The 25799-nt window shown below is 45.2% G+C and overlaps 1 protein-coding gene across 13 annotated transcripts in view; it reads left to right on the forward strand.

Annotated features, from left to right (window-relative positions):
- FHOD3 (formin homology 2 domain containing 3) overlaps positions 1–25799 on the forward strand; it is a 483155-nt gene that overhangs the window by 211897 nt on the left and 245459 nt on the right. For all 13 annotated transcript variants that reach the window (XM_016933551.3, XM_016933549.3, XM_016933541.3 and 10 more), the window contains one exon: positions 3965–4070. In XM_016933551.3, the coding sequence (XP_016789040.1) occupies positions 3965–4070 (106 nt within the window). The remainder of the gene's footprint in view (positions 1–3964; positions 4071–25799) is intronic.

Consider the following 25799-nt stretch of genomic DNA (forward strand, 5'->3'; position numbering starts at 1 on the left):
AAAGCTATCGAATAGTCTAGGATTATTTCCAAAAGAACTCAGAAGCAAGTTGAAGGGTCACCCACTGGCTGGCCAAAGATGGAACAGTGAGCATCAGTAAGGGTGATAATTGCACTGGATCAAAACACACAAACTAAGTTTGTATTGATGAATTCATAGTGACACTACAAAATAACAATGGATTGACAAAAAAAAAAACCAGGTGAAAGATGCTAGCAAACTAGCTTACTATTTTGCAGATGAATTAAGTTTCAGTATCTCACATTTATTTTGCCTTGTCACTTATGAACTTTAGGATGATCAAATAGTTGAAGGGAAGTCTTGTTTGTAGAAATATTCTACCTAATAAGCAAGAGGGAGTAACAGAATGAGAATATTACCATCCGTCAGCCCCTAATGGATGATTTAATGGATCTATGTGGTGAGCCCCAAGAGCTGCTGACATGATGAGCATGAGATTCAGCCAGGTATTACATGCCTCCTAATGGAAATACAAACTACCATCAATGATGCGGTCAAGCCAAAAAAATCACCTCTGGATCTACATGCCTCTATATGCAATAAACTATTTGTAAATGATCCAAGACAGAGGTACATGTTAAACTACACCACAGGGGTGTAACCAACAAAATCTGGACTGTGGGCTACTGTACAGGACAAATGACCCGGTTTCTTCAACACACAAATTCCAACAGAAAAGAAAAAAACTCTTTGAATTAAAAGATGTTCAAGAGTCCTATCAACTAACTGCCATGTATGAGTCTTATTTCGATCCTAATAAAACTGTGAAAAACAGTATTTATGCAAAAAGAAATTAGCCGGGCATGGTGGCGGGCGCCTGTAGTCCCAGCTACTCGGGAGGCTGAGTCAGGAGAATGGCGTGAACCTGGGAGGCGGAGCTTGCAGTGAGTTGAGATTGCGCCACTGCATTCCAGCCTAGGCAACAGAGCAAGACTCCATCTCAAAAAAAAAAAAAAAAACAGTATTTATGAGACAGTTGGAAATTTGGTCACTGACCAGACATTTGATAATGAGAAGTACTAATTTTTTGTGAGTGCATATTTTTAAGAAGAGTTCCTGTAATTTAGAGATATGTATTGGAATGTTTATGAATTAAATGATGTGATGTATGGGACTCGCTTCAGATTAATGTGGCAGGGGAACAGGTAGGATGATCAATGAAATAGGGTTGGTATGGGTTGATTGGCACCTGGGGTTCACTAGATTATTCCGTTGTCTTTTGTATATGTTTAAAGTTCTCTCATTTGAAAACATTAAAAAATAAACATGCTTGGACTCTTGTAGATCACTTCAACCAAGTTCACTCTGTAGTGTTTGTTCTCTGAATTCCCAGGACCGTCATTAAGCAAATATTTTTGAGCAGCCTCATTGGCACCATGTAGGCAAGGAAGAAGGTGCTTGTTACTAGAAGTTTATAGTCTGTTTGGAAGACCACACACATGTGCACAAAAACAGCACTCCACCACAGGGCAGCGATGCATGGGGGATTAACTGGATTACACAGGCAGCGGTGCTGTCTGGGCATGGATCACCACCTTCCATACCCGTGGGTCGGCGTCTCCATCATCTCTCATGTTTTCTAGGTGTGGAGGTTCTTTTCCAAACTAAATTGTAAGTGTCTGAAAAACAGAGGCATTGGTCATCTCTTTGGGTTGAATATTCCTTGACCAATAGGCATTTAAAAAATGATCACAGCTTAATATATGGCTATTAGAGAAAATTCTGAAATGCAGCAATAAGCACCTATCAGTGTTAACATTTTGATTCATTCTATTCTGAAACCAATGTTTTAAAAATCATTTCTTAATGCTCATATATTTTAGGATATATGTGTAAAACCTAGCACATTGCCAATTTGGAAGTTTTTTTCCACATTAATTATCAATAAATTTCTCCTTCCTGAGTGCCTTATCTACATATGTGCATAAATTTCAGTTCTGAACGATTTTTATAAACACTGTCTCGCCTGTCCAGTGTTTTTTCCAAGTGCCTTTGCCAGACAGTCAATTCTCTGGTATATTAATATTAGTGATTAGCTTGAGTGGTTTCTTGAGAGCTTGTTCTCACTTTTTCACCATGAAGTCATGTGTGAATCTAGTTTTAGTTAAAGTAATAAACATTTGTTATATGCTTGGAAAAACTTTCTGACTAGACATGAGCTCATCTAAATGTTCACTTTTCACATATGCTGGTGGAAAAGGATATGGATGGAGAGAGAATTATTTTTTATTTCCTTTATACATATGAGTGTAAAGTAATTTTCCAAAAACTCATGATATTGTCCCATTTTCTTTCTTCCAAAGCCATGATTATCTTGAAGTCTGAGTTAACACAGCTGTCTTTCATTACGTTCAGGGCGCAGACATCACTCACCCACCCTTCCCCCCAAGTCAGCTCTGACCCTGAAGAGCTCTTTCCTGGTTCAAAGGGAGCCTTTGCTGAGCCTGGCCACATTTACCTGGTCCCCCATCCATATAATTGAAAAATGCCATCAAAATCAAAATAAGGGGCTGATTTCATGTAGGAACAGGAGAATTATGCCAGTTCATCTACATTATTTTTTCTCTTTTGGAGATAAGCCATGGTTGCTGACTTTTCCTATAATAATAACCTTTCATTATTCCATTGAGCTTTCTACCATTTACATCACTGAGGTTTTTTATTTTTGCCCTGTTGTGATCATTTAAGATGAATGTTTCAGCTTTATCCTAGATGCGTTTGAGACAAGGCACTGTCCAATTGAGGAAATCTCCCAATCTCAGTTGAGGAAAACGATGGTGGAAAAATCCCTCTCAGCTTGGTACTATGAAAAAAATGACTGGGTTTGGGTCTGGCTAGTTAAATGATCTTGCCAATGTTTTTTTTTTTTCTTTTCTTTTCTTTTCTTTTTGCCACTCCTGAGTCTTAGTGTCTTTATCTGTAAAGAAAAGCTACCATTAAATCAGTGGTTCTTGAACAGGCAACCCTTGAGGATTTCCTGGGGAATTTAATAGAGCCTGGGCCCCACCCCAGAAATTTGGATTAAATCCATTTGGGTAAGGTCCTGCTTTCTGGTCCTTCTTAAAGCTCTCCAGATGATTCTAATGTGAAGGAGTCTGGGGTGAGAACCGTCTGAGCTCTTCAGAATCACCTGCTTCTGAGCTTGAGAAACAGGGCCTCCCTCTAGAGATTCCTAATCAGGAGGGCCGTAGTGGGGCTAACAAGTTCCTAGGGAATGCCCTTGCTGCCAGTCTCTGTTGGCTGATAGGTCTGGAGACTTCTGTCTGAGAACCACCGGATGAGATGATCCCTGAAGTTTCTTCCATGTCCTGCCTTCTGTGATCAGGTCTGCAAGCCAGCCAAGGCGGTCCTTTCGAGGGATGGCGTGGCTGCTCCAGGTTAATGGCCAACCCTGCACCCTGCTTCCATGCTTGTCCTGCAGGCAGCACAACTACTGGAGGTTGGATAAACTGCTTCCTGTGGTTCTCAGCCCTTGCAAGAGCCTTTTCTGTAACCTCTGTCCCAAGGACTATCTTTGGAACACATTAGTGGCTTTGAGTTCCTCACCTGATAGTCTTTGCTGCAATCAAATGTTTCCTGTAATAGAAAACCAGCAAGCTTCTCCGTGGCCAGTCCCTTGGGACCGTGGGGGAGTAGAGCCTGGTGTTTCTTGAAGAATGAAAAACAAGGCACTGTAAATATTTCTGGCAGTGAGGAGATTCATTTGCCTTATCTTTATTAGATTGCCCAGAAGGCAGCAATAACTGGTGTTTGGCAAAGGACAATGTTAGGACTGGTTGTAAAATTCTTTTGGCAACAGTTGATATGCTTCATTTGAATACAGCAGAGCAATCTGTAGGGTCCATTCTGGCTTTAAAGGCTTGTACATAGTTTTAGCAGCACAGCTGGGATGGAAGGTGGACAGGGACAGTATTTGAAGTATTTTTGTTTTCTTTCCTGCCAGGATGACAAGGATTTGGTGCATGAATTTGTAGTGGCTGAAGGTCTGACATGTTTGATCAAGGTGGGAGCTGAGGCTGATCAGAACTATCAGAACTACATCTTAAGGGGTAAGTCATGACTGGGCGTGCAGCAGCTGCCCCAGCTGCAGGGGGGATCTGGGTTCACCTTCAGGAACTTAACTACTGAGAGCTTTTTAAAAGACTTCGATTTGAGAGTAAGGTGGTAAAGACACCCTATGGCAAAAAAACATCTGCATCAGGTTTTACCAGTTCCTAGTAATTAGCAACTGTGCTAATTTTTACTGACTTTCACCTGGAGTTATTTTACACGCTTACTAGGAAAACTATCACTCACTGGGTTCTTTATAATCTGTCTTATTTGTCCAGGAAGGAGACATACTAAATGGGCTTGGGTAAAGCCTGCATCTCAGCAGAAAGCCACCCCAAACCAAAGGGGGCAATTTATTTCTTGGAAAAAAACATTTTCTCCCAATTTGAGTTATCACCTGGGGCTTTTGTCAAAGTGCATATTTTTCACCTTGTCTTCCTGTTTCTGATTCGATAGTTTTGAGCGGGTCCGGGATTTGCCTTTTAAAGAGCGATTCTGATTTCATTTATAAAGCGATGCAAATGTAGAGTTTGAAGCACTGATTCCTGTTCCAGTTTATAGTTAATGGTGTTTTTATAGACATAGGTTTTTTTGTGCGCCTTCATATAAATTTCATTTGATCCTGTAAAAAAAAAACAAAACAAAAAACAAACCTGTGCATAGGCAGGGCAGGAATGATTAGGTTGAACCGTATGAAATTGCTGCTATCAACAGTTTTGACCTACAAAAGAAGAAATTTTATATCGTTCAATATTATCTACATTTTCCAGTTGAAGAAAATTGAGACTCAAAGAAGTCAAGCTTTTTACCTAATAAAGTCAATTCCCATAGTGTGCCAGGCAGCAGCTGTGCCCAGGCCCTGAGGCATGTCAGGCGGGTCAGGGTTCTGCCATCCCCTCTGTATCTATGCCTGTGACCCCACAGACTGCATGTTCAGCGCTTGTAGGAGAAAATAAAACTGCCAAAACCTTCCTTTCTTTTCTTCTTGGGTGAAGGAAGAATGAAAATCATACATGAAAAGTATGATTTAATATCAGATGTCTGTGTTTGGAGTTGAATGAGACAAGCAAACTGACACAGTCATCTCAGCTGTTTTGTTTTGCCCCGAGAATGCTTCCTTATGTTCTGTGGCGTTTTCCAGCCAATCAGAGCCTTCATCCCTCTTTCCCCTCTTCTGTAGAGCCACTGCAATTAAAAGCAACAGAGAGAACGTAGGGCTCATTAAAAAAAAATTAAGGTTGTCTTTTCAAGTCAGTGTTGTTTTGTTCATTTTGATAAACGGCAAATGTGTGTGAGAGTTCCTGAGCCTCTCACTTTGCTGACCCATGGTGTGTGCAGCAGTGTTTGTGGGGCTGTGGAGTTGGCTCTTTTTGTCTACTTTCAGTCTTTTTCTGGTCTTGTAATAGATCCTCCATTACAAGTTGTCAGTAGAGATGCTTTATTGCTGAATTTTGCTATTTCTATTCTTTTTTTTTTTTTTTTTTTTTTTTTGAGATGGAGTCTTGCTCTGTCACCCAGGCTGGAGTGCAGTGGCGCGATCTCGGCTCACTGCAAGCTCCGCCTCCCGGGTTCACGCCATTCTCCTGCCTCAGCCTCCCGAGTAGCTGGGACTACAGGCACCTGCCACCATGCCCAGCTAATTTTTTTGTATTTTTAGTAGAGACGGGGTTTCACTGTGTTAGCCAGGATGGTCTCGTTCTCCTGACCTCATGATCCGCCGGCCTCGGCCTCCCCAAGTGGTGGGATTACAGGCGTGAGCCACTGCACCCGGCCTCTATTCTTAATAATATAAACATTTATATCAAAGCTGTTGTGCCATGTTGCATCTAATCGCAGCCGTCTGTGTGTCTAAAGAGATGAGTGCAGGCCTGGATTCTCACTCTTGTGTGTCTGTTCACTTTGGTCTAACACCTAGACAGGAGGAAGGTGCAGAGATAAGGGTGGGAGAGCTTCCTCTAGTTTATTTTCCGGGTATAATATGGATGCCCATATGTTGAACCACATGTGATCACCTAATTCTGAATAGTGGGTCCACACTGACAATATATTTTTTGTTCATGTTTAAAGTGTACATCATTTTAACATTACCAAAAAATAAGTTATCCCCAACACACAGAGACACACCTCTAGAGAGCTAATATTATAACCATCTTCTGTTTATCCTCATTCTTCTGACCCTTACCTAGGAGCACATTTGTGTATTTCTGTTGCATCAGCGCAATAGTTTACATCCAAGCCCAGGCGAGGGGGACAACTCTGCCCGCTGTGGTCAGAACTCACCCATTCCCTAGACCTCACGTGGATTAGAACTGGATTACATGACCCCCTGTAGCTGCACGGGAGGCTGGCAGAGTGAGTGCCTTCCTAGACTCCACAGGGGAGGCAACAGAGAGAAAGGCTTGGGCTTGAGGGTTATGAGTCCCAGCTGCATAGAGGGAGTTCGGAAACAAAACTCAGCACAGCTGAGAAAGCCTTTTCTGGTGAGCCACAGTGAGGCCCCTCCCACCAGCGGCCTGCAGGCTTTTGAGGGAATCTTTGTGCATGGGCAGGTTAAACACAGGTCCTGGTGGTGAGGGGTATGAATTGTACTTGCTGGCAATGGGAGATGATGTTGATACAGGGAACTTCATCCACATCCTCTACCTTAGTGAATATTTACCATGAAGCTTACAGCCGTTTATTTTATTTATTTATTTTGAGACAGAGTCTTGCTCTGTCACCCAGGCTGGAGTACAGTGGTGCCATCTGGGCTCACTGCAAGCTCCACCACCCAGGTTCATGCCATTATCCTGCCTCAGCCTCCCAAGTAGCTGGGACTACAGGTGCCTACCACCACACCTGCCTAATTTTTTTGTATTTTTAGTAGAGATGGGGTTTCACCATGTTAGCCAGGATGATCTTGATCTCCTGACCTCATGATCGCCCGCCTCAGCCTCCCAAAGTGGTGGGATTACAGGCGTGAGCCACTGCGCCCGGCCACAGCCATTTATTTTGCAGTGTTCTGACCTGAATCAGAAAGGTGCCAGAGGCAATTCCCGAATGTTTAAGTCTCAGAACACTCATGACCAGGGGAGAGCCCGTCAACCACCTGCTGCTTCTGTTTTCTAGCTTTTCTGCCTGCCCTTCTATGACATGCCAAGAAGGTGAGGCCCTAGCTGCAGATAGGTCTTCCAAAATGTGAGGAGACCCTATATTTCCATTGCCACCACCAAAGCCTTGCCTTCATATTTTCCTTTCTAATAGTGTCCCTTTACTGGCGACCAGAAGGCTCCCCATGCATTATCTGAAAGACGAGCACTCCACTCAGGCTACTGCAAGACATCCTTCTTTCCACAGAACAGAGGTGCCTTTGCATGCCTATGTCTCAGAAGACTTGGTCACCAGGGCACTGTGCCCAATTGTCACCACATTTTGATGTAACCAACCAAAGCTCATACCAGGAAAGTAACTTCTGAGGGATGGAAATGACACATTTCTTGGGACGTGACATTTGCGTTTTCCTGCAGGGAAGCTATGATTTTCCTTAGTTCATACATGGAGTCACTCCTTTGTGACTTTGAACAATTTCTCATATAGGCTTTTTTTTAAGGTTCTGATAACTGCTGGCAGCCACTGGACATTTGCGATCAAGAACAACCTTTGAATTACCTCTTTATTTGTCCACCCATGTTTTAACTGTGCTGTCTTCGGCGGGGACTGGTGAGGGCAGATGCAGATCAAGAGAAGAGGCTGGGAAAAGTTTTGCAGTTATTTTATTCACAGTTCCCTGAGGAGAAGACACAGCACCCATGCAGGGCCACTCAGGAAGCACAGAGGTCGGCCATGAGGTGGGGGGAGAGGCGGACTGTGGGCAAACACCTGCATTGTGGCTTCCAAGGGACAGGCAAGCCAGCTGAGGATTGGCTCCAAAGCTCAGAGTGGCTCTGGAGTGGCGAGGTCCTGTGTATAGTAGCCCAAGGTGTGAGAGGCCCATGTGAGAGAAGGTTGGGTTGTAGACTTAATGGGCTGCTGGAGAAGGCGAACTGGCTGGTCGCTAGCCAGGGCCTCAAAACTGGGTTAAGCTGGACACAGTGGCACATGCCTGTCATCTCCGCTACTTGGAGGCTGAGGCCAGAGGATCACTTGAGCCTAGGAATTTGAGGTTACAGTGAGCTGTGTTTGCACCACTGCACTCCAGCCTGATTAACAGAGCAAGACCCTGTTTTTAAAAAAGCTGTGTCAAGATAGCACTTTTAAAAATGATATTGCAAACCGTAAGTTGGGTTAATTGTCCTAGTGTCTTGAGAAGTGTGCCCTCATGAAGCCACCTGAGGAGTTCTGCTCTGTGTGGCTACATGGGAGTCCTACAGCCCCAGGGGAAACAAAAGCATGTGGAGAATCCAGGACTTTCCCAGATCTGCTTTTAGAACTCTTTATTTGTCTTTATTTGCATACACAGTCCCCTCTCAGCATTTTTTTTTTTAAGGCCCAGGAATCCGCTGCTTTCCTTTGAGGATGTGTCTGCTGAGAGGTAGAGATAGGTTTAGTTACAGTGTAGGCAAGTGCTGTCCAAAGCTGTGAGCAGGCTGCTGGGAAGAGGTCTTAACTGTACAACGTGGAGGAATAATATTTATCTGACTTATTATCCCTGGGTGGTTGTAGCTAATGATCTAAAGTTTTTTTGGGATAGCCAGTATTTAATTTAAGTCTACTGTGAAATTTTGTACCTCACAATTATTCTTATAGAAGGAGGACCTAGAGTGGTATATTGCTGGGAACTTAAACTTTCTGCACACATCACTGAGCCTTCTCTATGGGCCATGCACCATGTCAGGCCCTGGGGTTGTGACGATGGAACCAAGATACACACTGTCTTGAAGCAGGTCCCTGTGGGGTCTCTTGCATGGCATGTTTTATATGCTGAATTGCATGTGTCTTGTATGTTTGGAAATTGCACATATGTGCTGTGCTTTGGAGGAGAAAAGAGAGAGAGAGATAAGTAGAAACAGTAAGACCAGCTACCCTTTCTGGCTGTAACTCAAGAGAAACTGCCTCTTCGGGCTAGCTTTACATGGAGAAATTTAATTTGGTCATTTCATCTAAACCAAAATACGAATTAATCATAAAATGCCTCAGTCGGTATCAGTTATTTTAAAAGCTGGATAAGATCTTAAAACTCATTTAACTCAACCTTTTCATTTTAGAAGAAAACTGCAGATATATTTTGTTTGCCCTCATATATTGTTAAATGTTTTAATGGTTGTCAGCATTTAAAAATTGGGAGATTTGATATTTTTTTTAAATGCAGATTTCAGGCTTCTTTGGAAAAACTGTCCCAGAGTTGACTATAGTCCACTATAGGAAAAAATCCTCAAATGCCATTCATATTAGGGGATCCCTTAATGAGAATCAGGATGTATGGTCAGATGGTGTTTGTTGGCATTGATGGTACCAGAAATGGAAATATCATAGATATCATGGAAAGAGATTTTATGATGTTAGAAGGCAGTGGCACAAAATGATCAAGTGGTAATTAAACTAACATCCTCCTTGTCAGAAAAACTGAAGTTTATATTTTGGCACTTTATAAAATGCCAAAAAGAGCAGAGGTTGGGTTCAGACTACAGGCAAGGCACCAAACTAGCTCCAAGGTGAGGAAATGGGAGCAAAGGGAAGAATTTCTTGCTTCCTGAACTAAGGTTAGGTCTTTGGCTACTGTATTTTCCACTGAACAGCCTAGCCTGACTCTCTGCAACCTCATGACACTGGTCCTGTGTCCCACGCAGCTGGCTTGGAGGAAGCTCTTTCCTGCCTCTTGCCAGGAGGGTTTTCTGCTTTGGGTCTGGACTTCAGAGATGATCATGGTAGCTGTACAGCTAGGCTTTGATGTGGATGACCCAGGCAGGAGTCCTGGAGGTGTCTTCAGCTCCAGGTGGGTTGAGTCCAGTGTTAAGAATGGAGTCTTTCCTCATTTGATGTCTCTCCTCTTGCTGAGTGGTACAACAGGACTATTTCCAATAAAAAATCACTGCAGCATAAGCAGACTGGCAGCCCGTGGGGCTGAATGGAACCTGCAGGTGTTTTGTGTGCCCTAACAGGTTTAAAGATTGTGAATTATCAACATTTAAAAACTTGGAGATTTGGCATAAAAATACAGCTTTCTGGCTTTTCTTGAAATACTGAAAACTTAAGCTGACCCAGGCCCTGTGGGATGTGGACTGGGGAGGGCTGGAGAAGGTGGCCCTTGAAGCAGAAAGCTGCAATCACCACGTGGTGTTTGCTTTTTCTTCCTCCTGTAGTTGAAACCTCTGCTTTAGGTGTCTTGGGGCCCTGGCTGGGTCTGACCTCCATCTGGCCTCTCTTTCACATCTCCTTGGCATGCTGTTAGGGATGTGGCCTCCAGGGTGAACCAGCCACACTGCCCAGGAGTGTGGTCAGGGGCAGGGAAGCTGCAGCCTGTAACTCCCTGGGACGGGAAGGGAGGCCAAGTCACCCTGTTGCTGTTGATATGTCATGACACGTGCTTCCCTGGAGTGTTCTGCATGTCCCGTCTATGGCTCCTCTTGCCACCCACTGTCACTGTGCATCAGGCCTGCACCCTCTTAAGAAACTGGGCCAGAGAGTAGCTGAGACCTGCACTTGTGTCCTCCTCTTTCCAGCCTGTATGGGCACAGAGGACCCCAAATGGACTTAAATTGGACAGTTCATAGCTCTCCCCTGGCCTGCCAGGCCACAGGATACTGTGTCCTTGTCTAGCTTTTCTGCCTGACTTTCTGCAGTGCTGCATTTCTCACAGGAGGGAGCTGGGTGCTGGCCCCACTGTTCCCCCTGGGTTAGCTGCCGTCTTTCTGGTGTTTCTGGATGGATCTGCCAAGGTCAGTGGGGTGTGGTTGGCCTACCCCTAGTCTCAGGGCTCGGGGACTCTCTTGTCCACGTCTCATTGGTCATTTGGGTAGATTTGGAGGAGGGTGGTTTGGAGGCTCCTCGCTGTGCTTCTTCTGCAAGTGCTGAATGATCTGAGTCATCATTGCTGTGGTCTGTGGCCTGATGGCCTGTCAGCCCTCAGCACTGTGTGCAGGAGCACCATGGGTCAAGTGGGCAAGGAGCTCCTGCCAGGGGAAGCAAGGCAAGGCCAGGGCCAGATCCTGACCTTTGGTGGGACAAAGTGTCCTTTGTACACCCTCTGTTCTGAGGTAAGAGAGGGAAGCTGGGCTATTCCGTGGGTGGGGCAAGCAGCATCCACGACCCTGAGCCCTTCACCTCATTGGGCAGCAAGTGTGATATTTGCCATCAGCTTCTAACTCTACCTAAGTACTTTGGCTCTAAGGTTGATTTTGGTTTTCCCTCTTAATCTCTTCCAAGGTATTTTTTCCTGTGATTAGAGAATGCTTGTCTCTGGGTAACTTTAGTTTATGAAGAGTGAGGCTTTTCTTTCAATTTTTTTTTTTTTTTTTAAAGAGATGTAGTTTTAGTCTGTCACCCTGGCTGGAATGCACTGTTGCAATCATAGCTCACTGCAGCCTCAGACTCCTGGGTCATGTGATCCTCCTGCCTCAGCCTCTCTAGTAGCTGGAACCATAGGCATGTACCACCATGGCTGGCTAATATTTTTTATTTTTTGTAAAGACGAGGTCTTTCTGTTTCCCAGGCTGGTCTCAAACTCCTGGTCTCAAGAGGTTCTCCTGCCTTGGCTTCCTAAAGTGCTAGGCTTACAAGCATGAGCCACCACGCCCAGCCTCTTTCAAGTTGTAATTTTTCTTAAGTATAAGTTAATTATGAATATTGTTGAATATAGCAAGCATTCAGTTGTAACAGAAATACTTCATGTAGAGCGTCTTTCTAAAGAAAGACTAGGTAGCCCTGGCAAACATTATCTCCAGCTGGAGCATCATTAGGCTGAACCATGTGAGGTTGCTGGTATTTGACCACTTTTTACCTACAGAAAGGGCAAAATTGTATGGTTTAACTTAATATTAGTGTCCTAATTTCATCTTAATCTGAATCCTTCTTAGGTTGATTAGATGCTTCTTAAAGTTCATCCTGCATTCAATCTGGAATCACATTTTTCCAGAAATTCAGGCCACTTTGCAAACCAAAAAAAGCCCTGGCAATGTCCTGCAATCATGCCTCCGAGTGCTTCAGCTTAAAGAGCCATTGTTGTCTCAGTCTTGGCCAGAGAGATTTCTCCAGAATTTTAGTTTCTACTGGAAGTCTCTTTCTCCTTCCTTGTATCTGAGATGAGAAGGAAGAAAGAAAAAGTTATTTGGCCATTCCTACACAGAGAGTGTGGAATTTTCCACAACCAAATCTCACTTCTGTGTTCATCAGGAATTTTTCCACTTTATTCATACCAAAGATGTGCCTCCTAACTCTGTCCTTCTCTCCTTGCTCAGTAGACTTTTCCAGAGGAGCTGCTGGCTAGGTGTGCCTTGAAGCACAATCGTTATTTCCTTGGCTCTAATTTTATCTCACACATGGTCTTCTTTTATAAGGTTTCTATTTGTGAATCCAGCTTTATGATAGAAGAAAATGTCAAAAGCAAGATTTAAACCTAGCCCCAAGCATGGATTAAAACTTTTTTTATGGGTGGGGTGGGGGAGCTAAGACTTTCTGAGGAAATATCAGTTGGTGTGTTCATAGATTTCTGCATTTTGGAGGCTTGAGGGCTCTTGGTACATTGGGCCAGCCTCTTGGCACATTGGGCCAGCCTCTTGGCAGGGTACCACGTCTTTTCTAACCCTGTGATTTCCCCTGCCATTAATGTGCCCAAGACCTCCAGCCCTGGCTACTCTCCAATGCCTCAGGCCTGTGGAGCCAGCTGTGCCCTGGTATCTCCATCTCCATTGCACCAGTATCTCCATCTCCATTGCACCATGCCCAAACCCAAAACCCATGTTTTTATACCCCAGTCAGTTCCTCCACAGCTCTGTTCATCATCCCAACAAAGCGTAATCATTCATCACATTCAATTCAGCCACCCTAGGGTCCTCCTAACCCCTTTCTCTCATTCATTCTTTGTAATCATCACCCACCAAATTAGGGCTTCTCTAAACCTCGACTCCCTTTCAAGTCCTTCCATCTCTGTCTATACCCAGTTTTTGGGTTCAGATCATCATTTGTTCCTTCCTAACCTGCTCTACCAGCTGCCTCATGGGTCTCTCTGCTTTTAGTCCTGCCTCCCTTTGGCCCATTTTGCCCTCTGTTGCATGGATTGACCATGCACCATGATCTGTTCTCCTTAGTCCTTGGTTCAGCTTCTTTAGTGGCTCCTCTCATCCTCAGGGTGAAATCCCAGGCCTTCTGTGTGGGTAGAGCCCACTTTGGTCCTGCCCTCGTGTGTCGGTGCAGTCCACTGCAGCCACTCCCTGCCATCCCAGGGAGGGTGATGTTCTGTCCTGCAGACCTTGGCATCTGCCTACAAGGCCTTGTTCACCCCTCTTCATCTGGTTCACACATTATCTTTTGCTTCCTGCTCATCCTTAGATTGGAGCTCAGATATTGTAATCTCCAGGAGATCTTCCCTGGTTCCCGAGTATTTTGGCCCTCTATGCATACCCTGGTCTTGACTCACTGATAATAAATATTTGTGAACATACACTATGGACCAGGAACTCAAGGCTAATTCCCTGCACCATATTAGCCTTCGTGCATGTCAGGTTCCATCCTTGTTCTGTGAGATCCTTGATGCCAGGCATGTTTTAAGAGCTCAGTGAAAATGAGCTGACAGAAGGAATAGAAGAATGATAGACTATCTGCAGAGAAAGAGAAGTCACTACTTGTGAGAAAGCTGCTGATTTGTACTAGTAATTGGAGAGCCGGAATTTGCTTATTTGAAGCTTTAGTCCACCTGCTCTTGTTTCTGAAGCAGTATAGCACAAGGTGATTTGGTTTTGGTACTTTTCAAAAAATGCCAATGTACTAAACTTTCTTTTTGATAATTTTACTAGTTCAGTAGGTGGATATATGTCTACTAGGGTGTATATCTTGATTTTATATAAGACATGATTTATACAGATAAAATACATGCAAATATGGATTATACTGTACAGCCTGTTTTGTATGTGGAGGAATTATTTACCTGCCTCTGAAATAGATGGACTGTGGATTTCTTGGAGATGGGAGTAGTATCATCACAACCTTTGCAGCTGCACCAGCCTGCTCCTGAGTGCCTTATAAATATTCAACAAATAGTTGAGGAAAACAATTGAATGAATGCCTGGGAGAGGAGTCCCCAGAGCCATGCCATGGCTGTGTTGATCTTGTTGAGTGTTTTATGGGTGATTCCGGGTAAGCACAAAGTTTATACCAAGAAATGTGTGTGCATGATCAGGAGATGTGAAATGAGAAGACAGCAATTATATGACACATGTTCAAGTGTGATGTGGAGGGCTTTTACTTGATTTGATTTTCAGTATCCTCACTATTTCAACCTCATTATCTTGTTGTCTTTGCTTTCTTTACCCTGCCTCTTCTATCCCTAGCTGCTTAAAACTGGACCTTTCCAAAACCACTCATATGGGAGTTTGGCCTGACTTGTTTCTGGAGCCAGTTCCCACAGGCAGCTAGTACTCCCTAGCCCCCCAACCACACTGGAGTCGTGTCTGCCATCAGTGCTGTCTGGGCCCCAGCGTTCCTTGAAACACTGCTGGGGCTGATGTTCCTAGAATTACAGCTGTCTTTTCTCCTTCCAGGTAACGTTGGCCTTGAGCTGGGCTTGAGTCTGCAAGGCTTAAGTGAGGGAAGAGGTTAAATGTCATTAGATAAATAAGGGGTTGCTTTTAGAGGAGGGGGCAAAATGGTTGCCCTTAAAGTCAGATTAAAAGCAATGAGCAGGAGTTAAAAGACAGTGGTTTTTGACTGAAGACAAACTCCAAGAACAGAGTTGGAAAATTAGTTTATTTCTCTTGCCAACATAAATTGATCAGTGGTGCCTTTCTGGAGCAGTCTGCTGAGGATTCTGAGGCCACATCCAGCATCAGCAGGAAAGAGCGCCACAGCTGATTAGGGAAGTCTGTCAGTAGCTTCAGAGCTGAAGAGTTAGGGCAGGAATACTAGACATGATTTGGTTCTTCTGGAAAATACTAGGCACTTTCAGCATGTTTCTTGAGTTGATTTCAAACAGGTGTGTGGCAATAAGGTTTCCAACAACAGAATATATCACTTTGCACTGGAAATGCTGTAGCAGAGGCCAGATGATCTGTTGGGGCTGCTAGGCTTGGGGTCAGGTGGTACTGGATGACCTCTTAGATCCCTTCCAGCTCTAAGATTCTGTGATTCTAAGTAAAATATAAAAAGCAGAAGGGATGAAAGCAGAGCTGTTTAACTTTCCCTCTTCTGCATGCTCCATATTAATTGCTGTAGGATTCCCAGGCTGTTACCAAGCACATGTTGTCCTCTTTCAGCTTCAAAGAAGGCTATCTGGTTACATGACATAGACCCCAGCCAAGTCATTGAAAACAATGGTGAACTATCTTTAGTCATTAAGAGGCTTGTATTCGGCTGGATGTGGTGGCTTACACCTGTAATCCCAGCACTTTGGGAGGCCGATGGCTGGCAGATCACTTGAGGTCAGGAGTTTGAGACCAGCCTGGCCAACATGGTGAAACCCCATTTCTACTAAAAATACAAAAATTAGCAGGGTGAGGTAGTGCATGCCTATAATCCCAGTTTCTCAGGAGGCTGAGGCAGGAGAATCGCTTGAATTCAGGAAGCGGAGGTTGCAGTGAACCGAGACTGTGCCACTGCACTCTAGCCTGGGTGACAGAGTGAGGCTCTACCTCAAAAAAAAAAAAAAAAAAAAAAAAAGAAAAGTTGATGCGGGTGACTAGCATTCATGTGATCTACAGAATTTTGAAGGATTGGCAGGGCTAGTGTTAGTTTATGTTCAGGAATTCATATGTACATGGTGAGGCCAGGGGCATAGGAGACAATGGTGAGCTTACTGCTTCTCCAGAGCCTGAGGACTGGAAGCCAGGAGGGCTCACAGAAACACCAGGGAGTTGGACTCATTGATCAAACCAAAGCAGGGCTGGCAAGGCAGACTGGTACCCGTGAGCAGAGTGCGCACAGGCAGCCCACCCTTGCTTTGCTGATTCACTGGCTTCCCTCATATCTACCCACATTCCCAACATGGTCCACACAGTTTCCATCCATGTGTGCATCCTGCTGGTCCACGCATGTCTTTCTATCTGTCTTTTCCCAGCTCTTCCAGATCTTAATCTGGAGGATTGAATAAACATCGATCTTTCCCCAAATCTAGATTTCGTTGCTTTTTGTCAGTTTGTGGGCCCTGATTTTTCTATGGTTGGGGGCTTCTAAATAAAGATCAGCTGACTGGTTCATTCATTCATCACCAAGTGCTACCTCATTGCTTTATATGAGTCAGTCACTTTGGGGTCTGAGTAAAGGGTAGCAGAGAACAATGCAAACGAAACAATTAGAAATTGTGCCATCAAGCCAAGAATAAAGTGCTAACAGGAGGGAATTTATAATATAGTAGGGGAAGTGACATAAATCCTGTGATAGGCAGAATTCTAAGGTGGCCCAGAAGATTCTTTCCCCCAGTTTAGACCCTGTATAATCCCCTCCCCTTGAGTTTAGGCCAGACCTGTGAGTATAACGGATGTGTAAATATTATGGAACCATGATTAGGTTACATTGCAAAGGTGAAAGGGTTTTGCAGATGTAATTAAGGTCCCAAATCTTTGGATTTTGGAATCAGTCAGAGGGGAGATTATTCTAGGTAGGATGGGCCTAAATAGATGAATCCCTGAAAAGAAAGTCTAGAAGTCAAAGACTTCTGCTGACCTTGAAGAAGCAAGTTGCCATGAGTTCTACAGCTGCAAGGAAATGAATTCTGCCAACAACCACATGAGCTTGGAAGAGGACCCCAAGCCTCAGATCAGACCACAACTGACACCTTGATTGCAGCCTGGTGAGACCCCCCAGCAGAAGACCCAGTCGGGCCATGCCTGGATTTCTGCACCATGGAAACTGTGAGATGATAAATGTATGTTGTTTTAAGCTGCCAAGCAATTTGTTATACAGAGTTAGAAAATGAATATAGTTACATACAAAGAATCACAACACGAAGCCATCTGGACTTGCTAAATTTGGTACAGAATACTCTGACCTCAGAGGTCTTTTGTAGGGGAATCAGGGAAGATATCATGAGGGCAGCAACCTTTTAGTGTCTTTCTGGGCTTCTTAGGCAACTACATGCCATCCATTCAAGCTGAATTCCCCTTGATCCCCTGCCTCTTCTTGCATTATCTTCTCACACGGTCTGTGCAGACCTCTCATGTGGGTCTCCCAACTGTTGACAATGTCCAGGACCACTGCAATAAAGGACTCTCTGCCACACACAAATAAGTGACTAATGGAGAAGGCAATTTATAAGAAAATTTGGTGTTTCCTAATATGCCAGCATCATGAGAGAACATGGTAGCTTTATCAAGATTGGGCTGAGTTTTAGGAAAAGATGATCACTTGGGTGATCTTGGGATGATCTCACCTATAAAGACAAGCATGGGCACTGGGCCACCCTTGCTTTTCTTCGGAGATGCTCTTATCTCAGTGTTCTTTGCATCTCCTGTTTACTCATTGATTCATCCAGGAGATGATTTGCAGATGACTGCAGTGGGAGATCCAAGGGCTCGGCCAAGGCCCCTCGTCGTAAGGAACTTGGCAGTGGCTTAGCATAGGAGCCATCTAAGTAAAAGTGGATAGACACAAAAACACTGTATTTGTTAGGCATGGAATGAAAATCCTGAAATCATTCTTTTTTTTCCCCTCTCAATTTTGTTTGCATCAGCATTATGTTTCTAAAGATGGTTGATAAATTTTAAGTAGTTCAATCCTGTATCATTTATTTCAAAGATAGTTATTCTTTGCTTAGTCACTCAAGATGTTTCCTTTTCATAATTCAGCTTTTTTTTTTCTTTTGAGACTGAATCTTGCTCTGTTGCCCCAACTGGAGTGCAGTGGCACAATCTTTGCTCACTGCAACCTCCGCCTCCTGCGTTCCAGCAATTCTCCTGCCTCAGCCTCACCACCATGTCTGGCTAATTTTTATATTTATTTTATTAGAAATGGAGTTTCACCATGTTGGACAGGCTGGTCTCAAACTCCTGACCTCAGGTAATCCACCTGCCTTAGCCTCCCGAAGTGCTGAGATTACAGATGTGAGCCACCATGCCTGGCCCATAATTCAGCTTTCTAAAAAATAGAATCAGCTTAATATATAGTGTTTCATGGGAATTTCATAAAACATGAAATGTGATACTTGAATCAAATACTCATTCTTGTGTAAGCAAACAGCAGCACAAAAGTATCTAGGCATTATCAGGCTTGAAAATAAAGGAGATATGTAACGTGGTGACTTTGTTTCTGAAATCATGTGGATTACAGATTCCCTCTATATCAGTCGAAGTCCTCACGTGAAAGGTGCTTGGAACCAAGAATAGCTGAACCTTTTGTAAATTACAGTTGAGATGTTAACCTTCTAGATGTATGAAGAAGAACAGTCAGTTTTCCCACCTTCTTGGACAAGCAGATATTCCCTGGAAGCTGCATCTGGAGGCTGTGGACCGGGGAACACTGGCCGGCTGGCTGTTCTTCTGATTCCTGGTGGAGGGGCCCTGGGAGGCTCATCCATTAGGAGCCCCTCTGACTACCTTCTCTGGAGCTGTGCCTGGTCAACTCGTGGGCAATGCTGTTGTAGTACTGCTCTTTAAAGCCGAGGGAGAGCGGCACATCATCATCTGAATCATCTGGTCTAAATTTGATTTTCTGACTAATCATGCAATGAGAAGAAGCATAATTTCTCTTAAGAAGGGATTTAATTAAAAAGCACCCTAAGTGCTTTGTGAGTGCTCTCCAATCTGCCGTATCATGAGAGATAGTAGCAGTGCATCCTGTCATCTAGCTGAATGGGCTCCTCGAATAACAAAACTGATTCTTCTCTCTTCACTTTTTGTCTTTGCGGTTGTATGACCGGGCAGCAAGACACTGCAGGGAGAAACGGTTTTGTATCGTTTCTTCTCCATGTGGGTGACAGCAGGTGTGGTGGGCACATAGGGCCACTGTTATCTGACAGCTTCTGGGTCTGAGACCCTGGGGTGCAATGGCTTCTCCTGAAAGTTGCCATGCTGAGCACCTTTGAGCTGCAGCATGTAGGCTGGCCATGGGGAGGTTCGTGAACCTGGCACATGGCAATGGAATTGACAAGATATACCACCAGTGTGGTAGAATACCCTCTATTCTGGATCTATATTTGGGTGGATATAAGGCTGAGTGACATGGAATTGTCTGAATTTGCCATGCACTTGATCTCTGTGTATGTTGAGCCCTCCACCATCTCAGCTCACTGCAGGACTTTCCCTTTGTCCTACCCTTTCCATGACTCATCTCCTGGGGAGTCCTTCGTAAATGCCCTCTCTGCATGTGACCTTCCCTCACAGAGTATCCATAACCATTTGCCCCTTGGCCTTCCCCCCTGACTAGGTGGTGTTCTCCCTGAGGACCACACGCTTACTTGCACCTGGATCCTCTGTTTCCTGCACAAGCAGGCACCTCTTACAGTGCCTGGTGCATGGTAGGCCCTTCAATAAAGGAATCAGCTGGGGATGGTTGTCCTGAAGGTGTAGGGGGAGAACAAACCTGTAGCACTAGGATAAGACAGAGAAGTCTTAGAATCAAAAGCTAGAAGGAAAGCCCCACAAGATAAGATCTTGAGCATAGCCAGAGGCTGGCTGTGCATGTGTGGATGATTAGATGGAACTTTGACATTCTTAGCTTGTCCCATCAAGGCTGCCATACTGTAAAACGGGACCTGAAATAGTTGGCCTGGCTCTGGGCATTTGGAATAGTTTGCTGGGAGCAGTGCTGATCAGAGAGCCCTGTGTTTCTCAGAAATAAAGCCTGTCTTTCTATGGCTCACCTTCTTTTTCCTATGTAAAGGGCACCATGCTGAGAGATCCGAAGGGCAATTTCATGATGTCCTTGTCCCTCGCTTCAAGGTGACAACCTGGATACATCTGAGCTGGTGTCCTGTGTCTCCTTATGGCTTTCCCTTTTGGCATCAGATAATGTAGTAAGTTCACCCCTGTGGCCCTCTGGATACTGGGCAATTTCATCTGCTTAAGGTTTACACAACGCCAGCGCCACACGCACAGCAAAATGCCACTGGCTTTGTTAATTAATCTTCTTATGGCATTAAAAGAAGAACATGGTTGTTAGATCATGCCTTGAAGGTTTTGAGTGCTGAACGACGTTCGTTGTACAGCTCTGCCCTTTTAGAAAACGGGACCAGTGCACACCACCTCACCTGTTCTCACACGGGCTTCTGTGCTGATGGTCCGTGCCACATCACTGTCCATCTCATTTTTCGCACACTCACTGCCCTGGGGATGGGTTGGCATTAGCTGGACAGAATGTCACATGACACAGGTAGCTGCTCATGCTCTTGGGAGAGGATTCTGACCCCAAGCAGATATCACTATCATTTGCTACAAAGAGGGTGTCTGGAGGGCAGATGGCAGCATTTTCCCTTGGAGTTGTATAAATAGATGTAGCTGTTGGTGATGCGTGTACTGGTTGTGGATATTGCCTCTGCAGATAGCTAAACGCCATCTTGTTTAACTTGAATATGCTTTTGATGGGGCATTCTTGTGGTTGTTCAGGAAATATGGCAGCGTTCGGGGACAGATGGGTGTAATTGCAAATTCCTTATCAGACTGATAGGGTTTGATGGTAATTTTGTCTGATACTCTTCGTTTAGCTGCTGCTCGTGTTATACAGCAAGGCAGTGGCCAAGTCTCTTTCCAGTTTCTAGGTTAAGATTTGGGAACAGTCTCCTTGAGTAACTTCATATTTCCACAGAAGAGAGGCTTCACTGAATAAGTGCATCTTGCTGTCTGATTTTTTCTTTAATATTAAAACCTAAATGGGCATAGGGTTCTAGGGATTTTTTTTTTTATATATATGTTTTACAGATGTAAAAAGGTTAAGGTGGGCTGGGCACGGTGGCTCATGCCTGTAATCCTAGCACTTTGGGAGGCTGAGGCGGGTGGATCACTTGAGGTCAGGAGTTTGAGACCAGCCTGGCCAACATGGTGAAACCCTGTCTCTACTAAAAATGGTGGTGAGCGCCTGTAATCCCAGCTACTCGGGAGGCTGAGGCAAGAGAATCGCTTGAACCCAGGAGGCAGAAGTTGCAGTGAGCCGAGATCGCGCCACTGCACTCCAGCCTGGGTGAAAGAGTGAGACTCTGTCTCAAAAAATAAAAATTAAAATTAAAAAGGTTAAGGTGGTCTGAACCTTGAAAAGGCCACTTAATTTGGAGTAGAATCCCATCGTTCAGCATCGAAAGTCAGATCTCTGACAAGGTTCCCTGCCGGGCTTGGTAGCGACAGGCTCTGTGAGGGTTCCAGGAACACTGCTCAATGTTGAAAACCTTGCTTGAGAGGGACCAGCCTTCCAAGGTAGGGAGTTTGGTCATGGGGGGTGGGAACACATGAATCAGGCTTATGAAAATGGGATACATTTACATTCGAGGTGGAAGACTATGTATACTCTCATCTGTTAATGACTTCCCTTATCAGTCGTGTTTGTAATGAAAATCATTTTGAAACATATCAGACTTAGAAAACGGTATAAAGAGTAATAAAGTGAATCCTTGTGCACCCACCACTCAGCTTAAAATAAGAAGCATGACCAGTATGTGATTTGGCCTTTCCTGACCACTGCTTAAACAATTAATAGCACCTTCTCCCCACCTGGCTTCTCCTTGCCTGATGCTTCTCTGTAGGGCTCAACATAGTCTGTCATGCTATGTGTGTTACTTAATGGTGGTTTCTTTTCTCTCTACCCCCACTAGGGCAGGGGCATCATCTATTAAATTGAGTGTCCCTGCTGCCTAGAACAACACCTTGGCACAGAGGACTTGTGTTTGTGAGTGATTGTTGAGAGAATGAGTGAGTGTAATGATGTGAGATCCATCCATGCTGGTATCATGGCTCTCGCCTGTCCATTTTCACTGCTGGGTAGTATTCCGTTGTATGGATGTACTGCAATTATTTATTAGTTCTCTGGTTGGTCCACATTTAGGTAATATCCAGGTTTTTTGAGTTGCAGACAATGCCAGCATGCACATTCTTGTTGTATTTCCTTGTGCATCCATGTGAATTTCTCTAGGATTTACCTAGGGGTAGAATGGCTGGTCAAGGGGTTATTCATAATGTTCTCATAACATACTGTGTATTTTCCAGCCCGGGTCAGAACTGCTACTTCTGAACACAGGAGTCTTGCATTCATCCTGGGTTGCTTCTTAGTAGCTGGGGCTTTTGTTCTTAGTCTTGTTCTCCCTGAGGCTCCTGCGGTGAGTGACTGTCTGACTGAGATGACTGGAGACTTTGGGCTGGGAAAAGACTTTTCCTTGGCCTATTTCCACTGGTCCCCAAGGGTCTTGCCTCTGTGACCATGGTTGAATTAGTTCAGTGTCCAATGGCTGGCCTGGCTGGACACAGGATGTTAGAGCCAGAAGGTGCCTTAGAGGCCTCCTACTCTAACCTCATTTTTCACATAGGGAAATTGAGGTCTAGAGGGCTCTGGTGACTTGCTGGTGGTTTTGTGGCTGGACAGTGATCGAGCTGTAGATGTAACCCAGCCAGAGTGCTTTCTGCATCATGAACAGAAGGAAGACCCATCTGTGAAGGATGCAAGCAGTCTCTGTCTCCATCTGTGCATCACTGGGCCTGCCACATGACCATGGCCCAGTGCCTGCAACCCACCCCTGCTCCCTCCCGAGGGATGCTCTTCTTTCCCCTTTGATAACCTTGGCTTTGCAGTTTGTCCCTTTGCTTTTTCTTTCAACTGTGCCCCTTATTTCAGCCCTCACAGTCACAGCCATTCCTGTCCAAAACACTCTAGTGGTTGAGACCCTTCCCCGATCCTGAGCTGCCCCTCCATGTTCTGCCTGCTGGCCCCATCTTGCCTCCCTTCCTAAATCACAGAAAAGCTCAACTGGGCTCATCTGGAGGGACAGAATGCCTCTGGGATGCATTTGCAGCACCTAAGATTACATGGACTCAGTGATTTCAAAGGAGTCTGTTTGATACGAACAAACATTGCTTTAATGCCATATGGATACAGCAGAAGTCACAGGAACAGCTTATAGACTGAATAAGTCTGAAAAACTGTCTCCAAAGTGGAACTCTCTGGGACTGGCTCTTCCTCCAGCTCCTGTCCCACGTCTTCCGCTGTCTACAGCCTGCGGTCCTCTCGGAGGCAGGATGCTTGACACCAGAGCAGTTTGCCCACAGGCAGGCTGGCTCCTGCCTGGGCTATTCCTGTGCATGTCACAGTCTCCCCAACTCTCTCCTGCCCTGCCCAGCCCAGCACCTCTGCATTCCCTTTATCCTTTTGCCGAGTCTTGTACTTTCTTTTGAAATATCTTTCATTTCCATTTCTTTCCCTCTGCTCTCCTGCCTGCCCTCAGCCTCACTGCTGGCCTGCTTCTGTTCTCTGCACAGCTGCCTCTGGAGAAAATCTCCCTGCGGCGTGGCTTTCATGCTGCCATTGGAGGAAAACCCTAAGTTCCTCCCAGGCCTCAAGTTGTACCTCTTAATGTTTATTCTCCATAACCGTAATTTGGAACATCAGCAAGGCTCTGTGATTTCTAGACTTGGAGTACACCAAGAAAGTATGGAGTATCTCTTTCTCAGTGAGTGTTCGGGGAACACAGGGCAGTGATTGCCACAATCCAGTCTTTAGTCTTGGTCTGTGTGTTTAGGAAACTCCAGGACCCATACGCTCCTCTTCCCTGGCCACTTCCCTCAAGTCTCACCCTCCCTGGAAGAGAGAAGGAAGAAAAGGGACATCCATAGTGGCTTCTGTGGCACCTGGGGGACAGGGGACCAGTGGAGGTGTCTTTGGGCTGTCATGCCCATAGGAAGAGCTGCTGTGGCTACTGGTACTTGTGCTCAGCCTGGCAGAGGGCGCTTCTGGTTTCCTTCCCCATCAGAAATATTTCTGAGTCTCCTGTCTACTCTATTCTTGGCAGGAGAATGGAAACCGAAGCTCTTCCAAGAACCCTCGTGAGTCATCTCAGATCCTTCCCAACCCTCTTTGTGTGAAGAATCAGTAGTTACCACGTGTTGTTCCACAAATCCTGGGTTCCCTCGGAGACCCACCGGGTCCCACCCACACCTGGAAGCAGAGAAATCACCCTCTAACCTCAACCGCAGAACATCCAGTTTTACCTGTTTGAGATTTTGAGATTGCATGGAGAGTTCTTTTGGAAAAGGTTCCATTAAAACGTTTAAAGGCAAGAAACCATTGTTAGAGGAGATGAAATAGTGTCTTGTTGTGTCATTCAAGGCCCTTCCTAACGTGGTCTCTACCATGTCCATGTTTGATTGACTTGCTGTCCCCAGCGTGATGCCCCATTGGGTGGCCTGCCTGCCTGGGCTTCCCACAGCGGGAGGGGCTTCGTAAGGATCCAGGTGAAGCTGAGCCACTTGGCCCTCTGCACAATATTATGCTTCCTCGAGGCCACAGACATGGTGGGTCTACTGGAGCTTCAACATCTGAAGGACCTTAGAACTTGAGCTGGGCTGTTTATAGAAGATAGGCAGCCAGATGTTAGTGCTTGGAACTCAAAATTCTCAGAGGCACAGTTTCCTCATCTGCAAACCAGGCATGATGAAAGTATCCTCCTGATAGTTTGGTGTAGTGTTAAATAGATGAGCATGTGCGATGCATTTGGATGCATCGCAGCTTGTAGTGAGGGCTGTGGCAGTGTCTGCCCTACTACTAACACAGCTAGAAGGGACAGGGCTGGGACAGAGAAGGTTGTGCTGGCCAGGTCCTAGAGGCCTTCCTCCGCTATGTCCTGAGTGTGTGCTCTTCAAGGGGCATGCTGCTGAAGCAGCCATTCTCCAAAAGTGCTTGTCCTCAAAGTGGATGGTGAGTTGTGGTGCTGTAGGTGGCATGGAATGGACTCAGAGGGGCTGGCTGCTGTTATATGCCCAGCTGCTCTTGAAAAGGTCTGAGGGCCTTTTTAATGGTCTCCCGATGAGCTTCGTAAGGATCAATGACTTTGATAACTGGGCAAGTGGGTGGAACTGCGGAATCTGGAGGCCTTCTGGGAAGATGACTTATGTCTTAGTTATTGGGGAAACCATGGCACAGCCTGCCCTGACCTCCAAGACCTGCTGACACATCAGGAGGTAAGAAAACCTGATGAAAGAGGCTCCCTGAGGTATGTTTGTAATTGTTTGAGGACAGGAGTAGGGAAGGAGAAAATGGAATAGTGGAATATGATGTCTAAAATGCCTTTGTGTTTTTGAGAAATATCTTCCCCATTAGAGTTAAGAATCACAGTGTGCCAGGATTGCAGGGCAGTGTGAAGGCCATCTGGACTAACTTCCCATCCATGGCTCCTTCTCTCCCACACAAGTGGACCTCCTGCCTCCAATGATAAGAAGATCACCGCCCTTAGAGTGGTCATGACCCACCCTGTTTGTGGACACTTCTGACCCACAAAAGTCCTTCCTTCCCAGAGTCCACATCATCCTAACTTCCTCTTCTTGGCCCTGAATGTGGGACGTGCAGCCAACTCTAATTCCTATTGCAGTGAAAGCCCTTCAGGTGCCTGAAAAAACTGATCACAGCCCTGCTGCTGCTTCTCCTGTGTGGTTTAGGGGAGCATAAAACCACAGCTAAGTCAAGGGTGTGGTTTCCTTGCC

Source organism: Pan troglodytes, chromosome 17, assembly GCF_028858775.2.
Source record: "Pan troglodytes isolate AG18354 chromosome 17, NHGRI_mPanTro3-v2.0_pri, whole genome shotgun sequence".
In the NCBI taxonomy this organism is placed as follows: Eukaryota; Metazoa; Chordata; class Mammalia; order Primates; family Hominidae; genus Pan; species Pan troglodytes.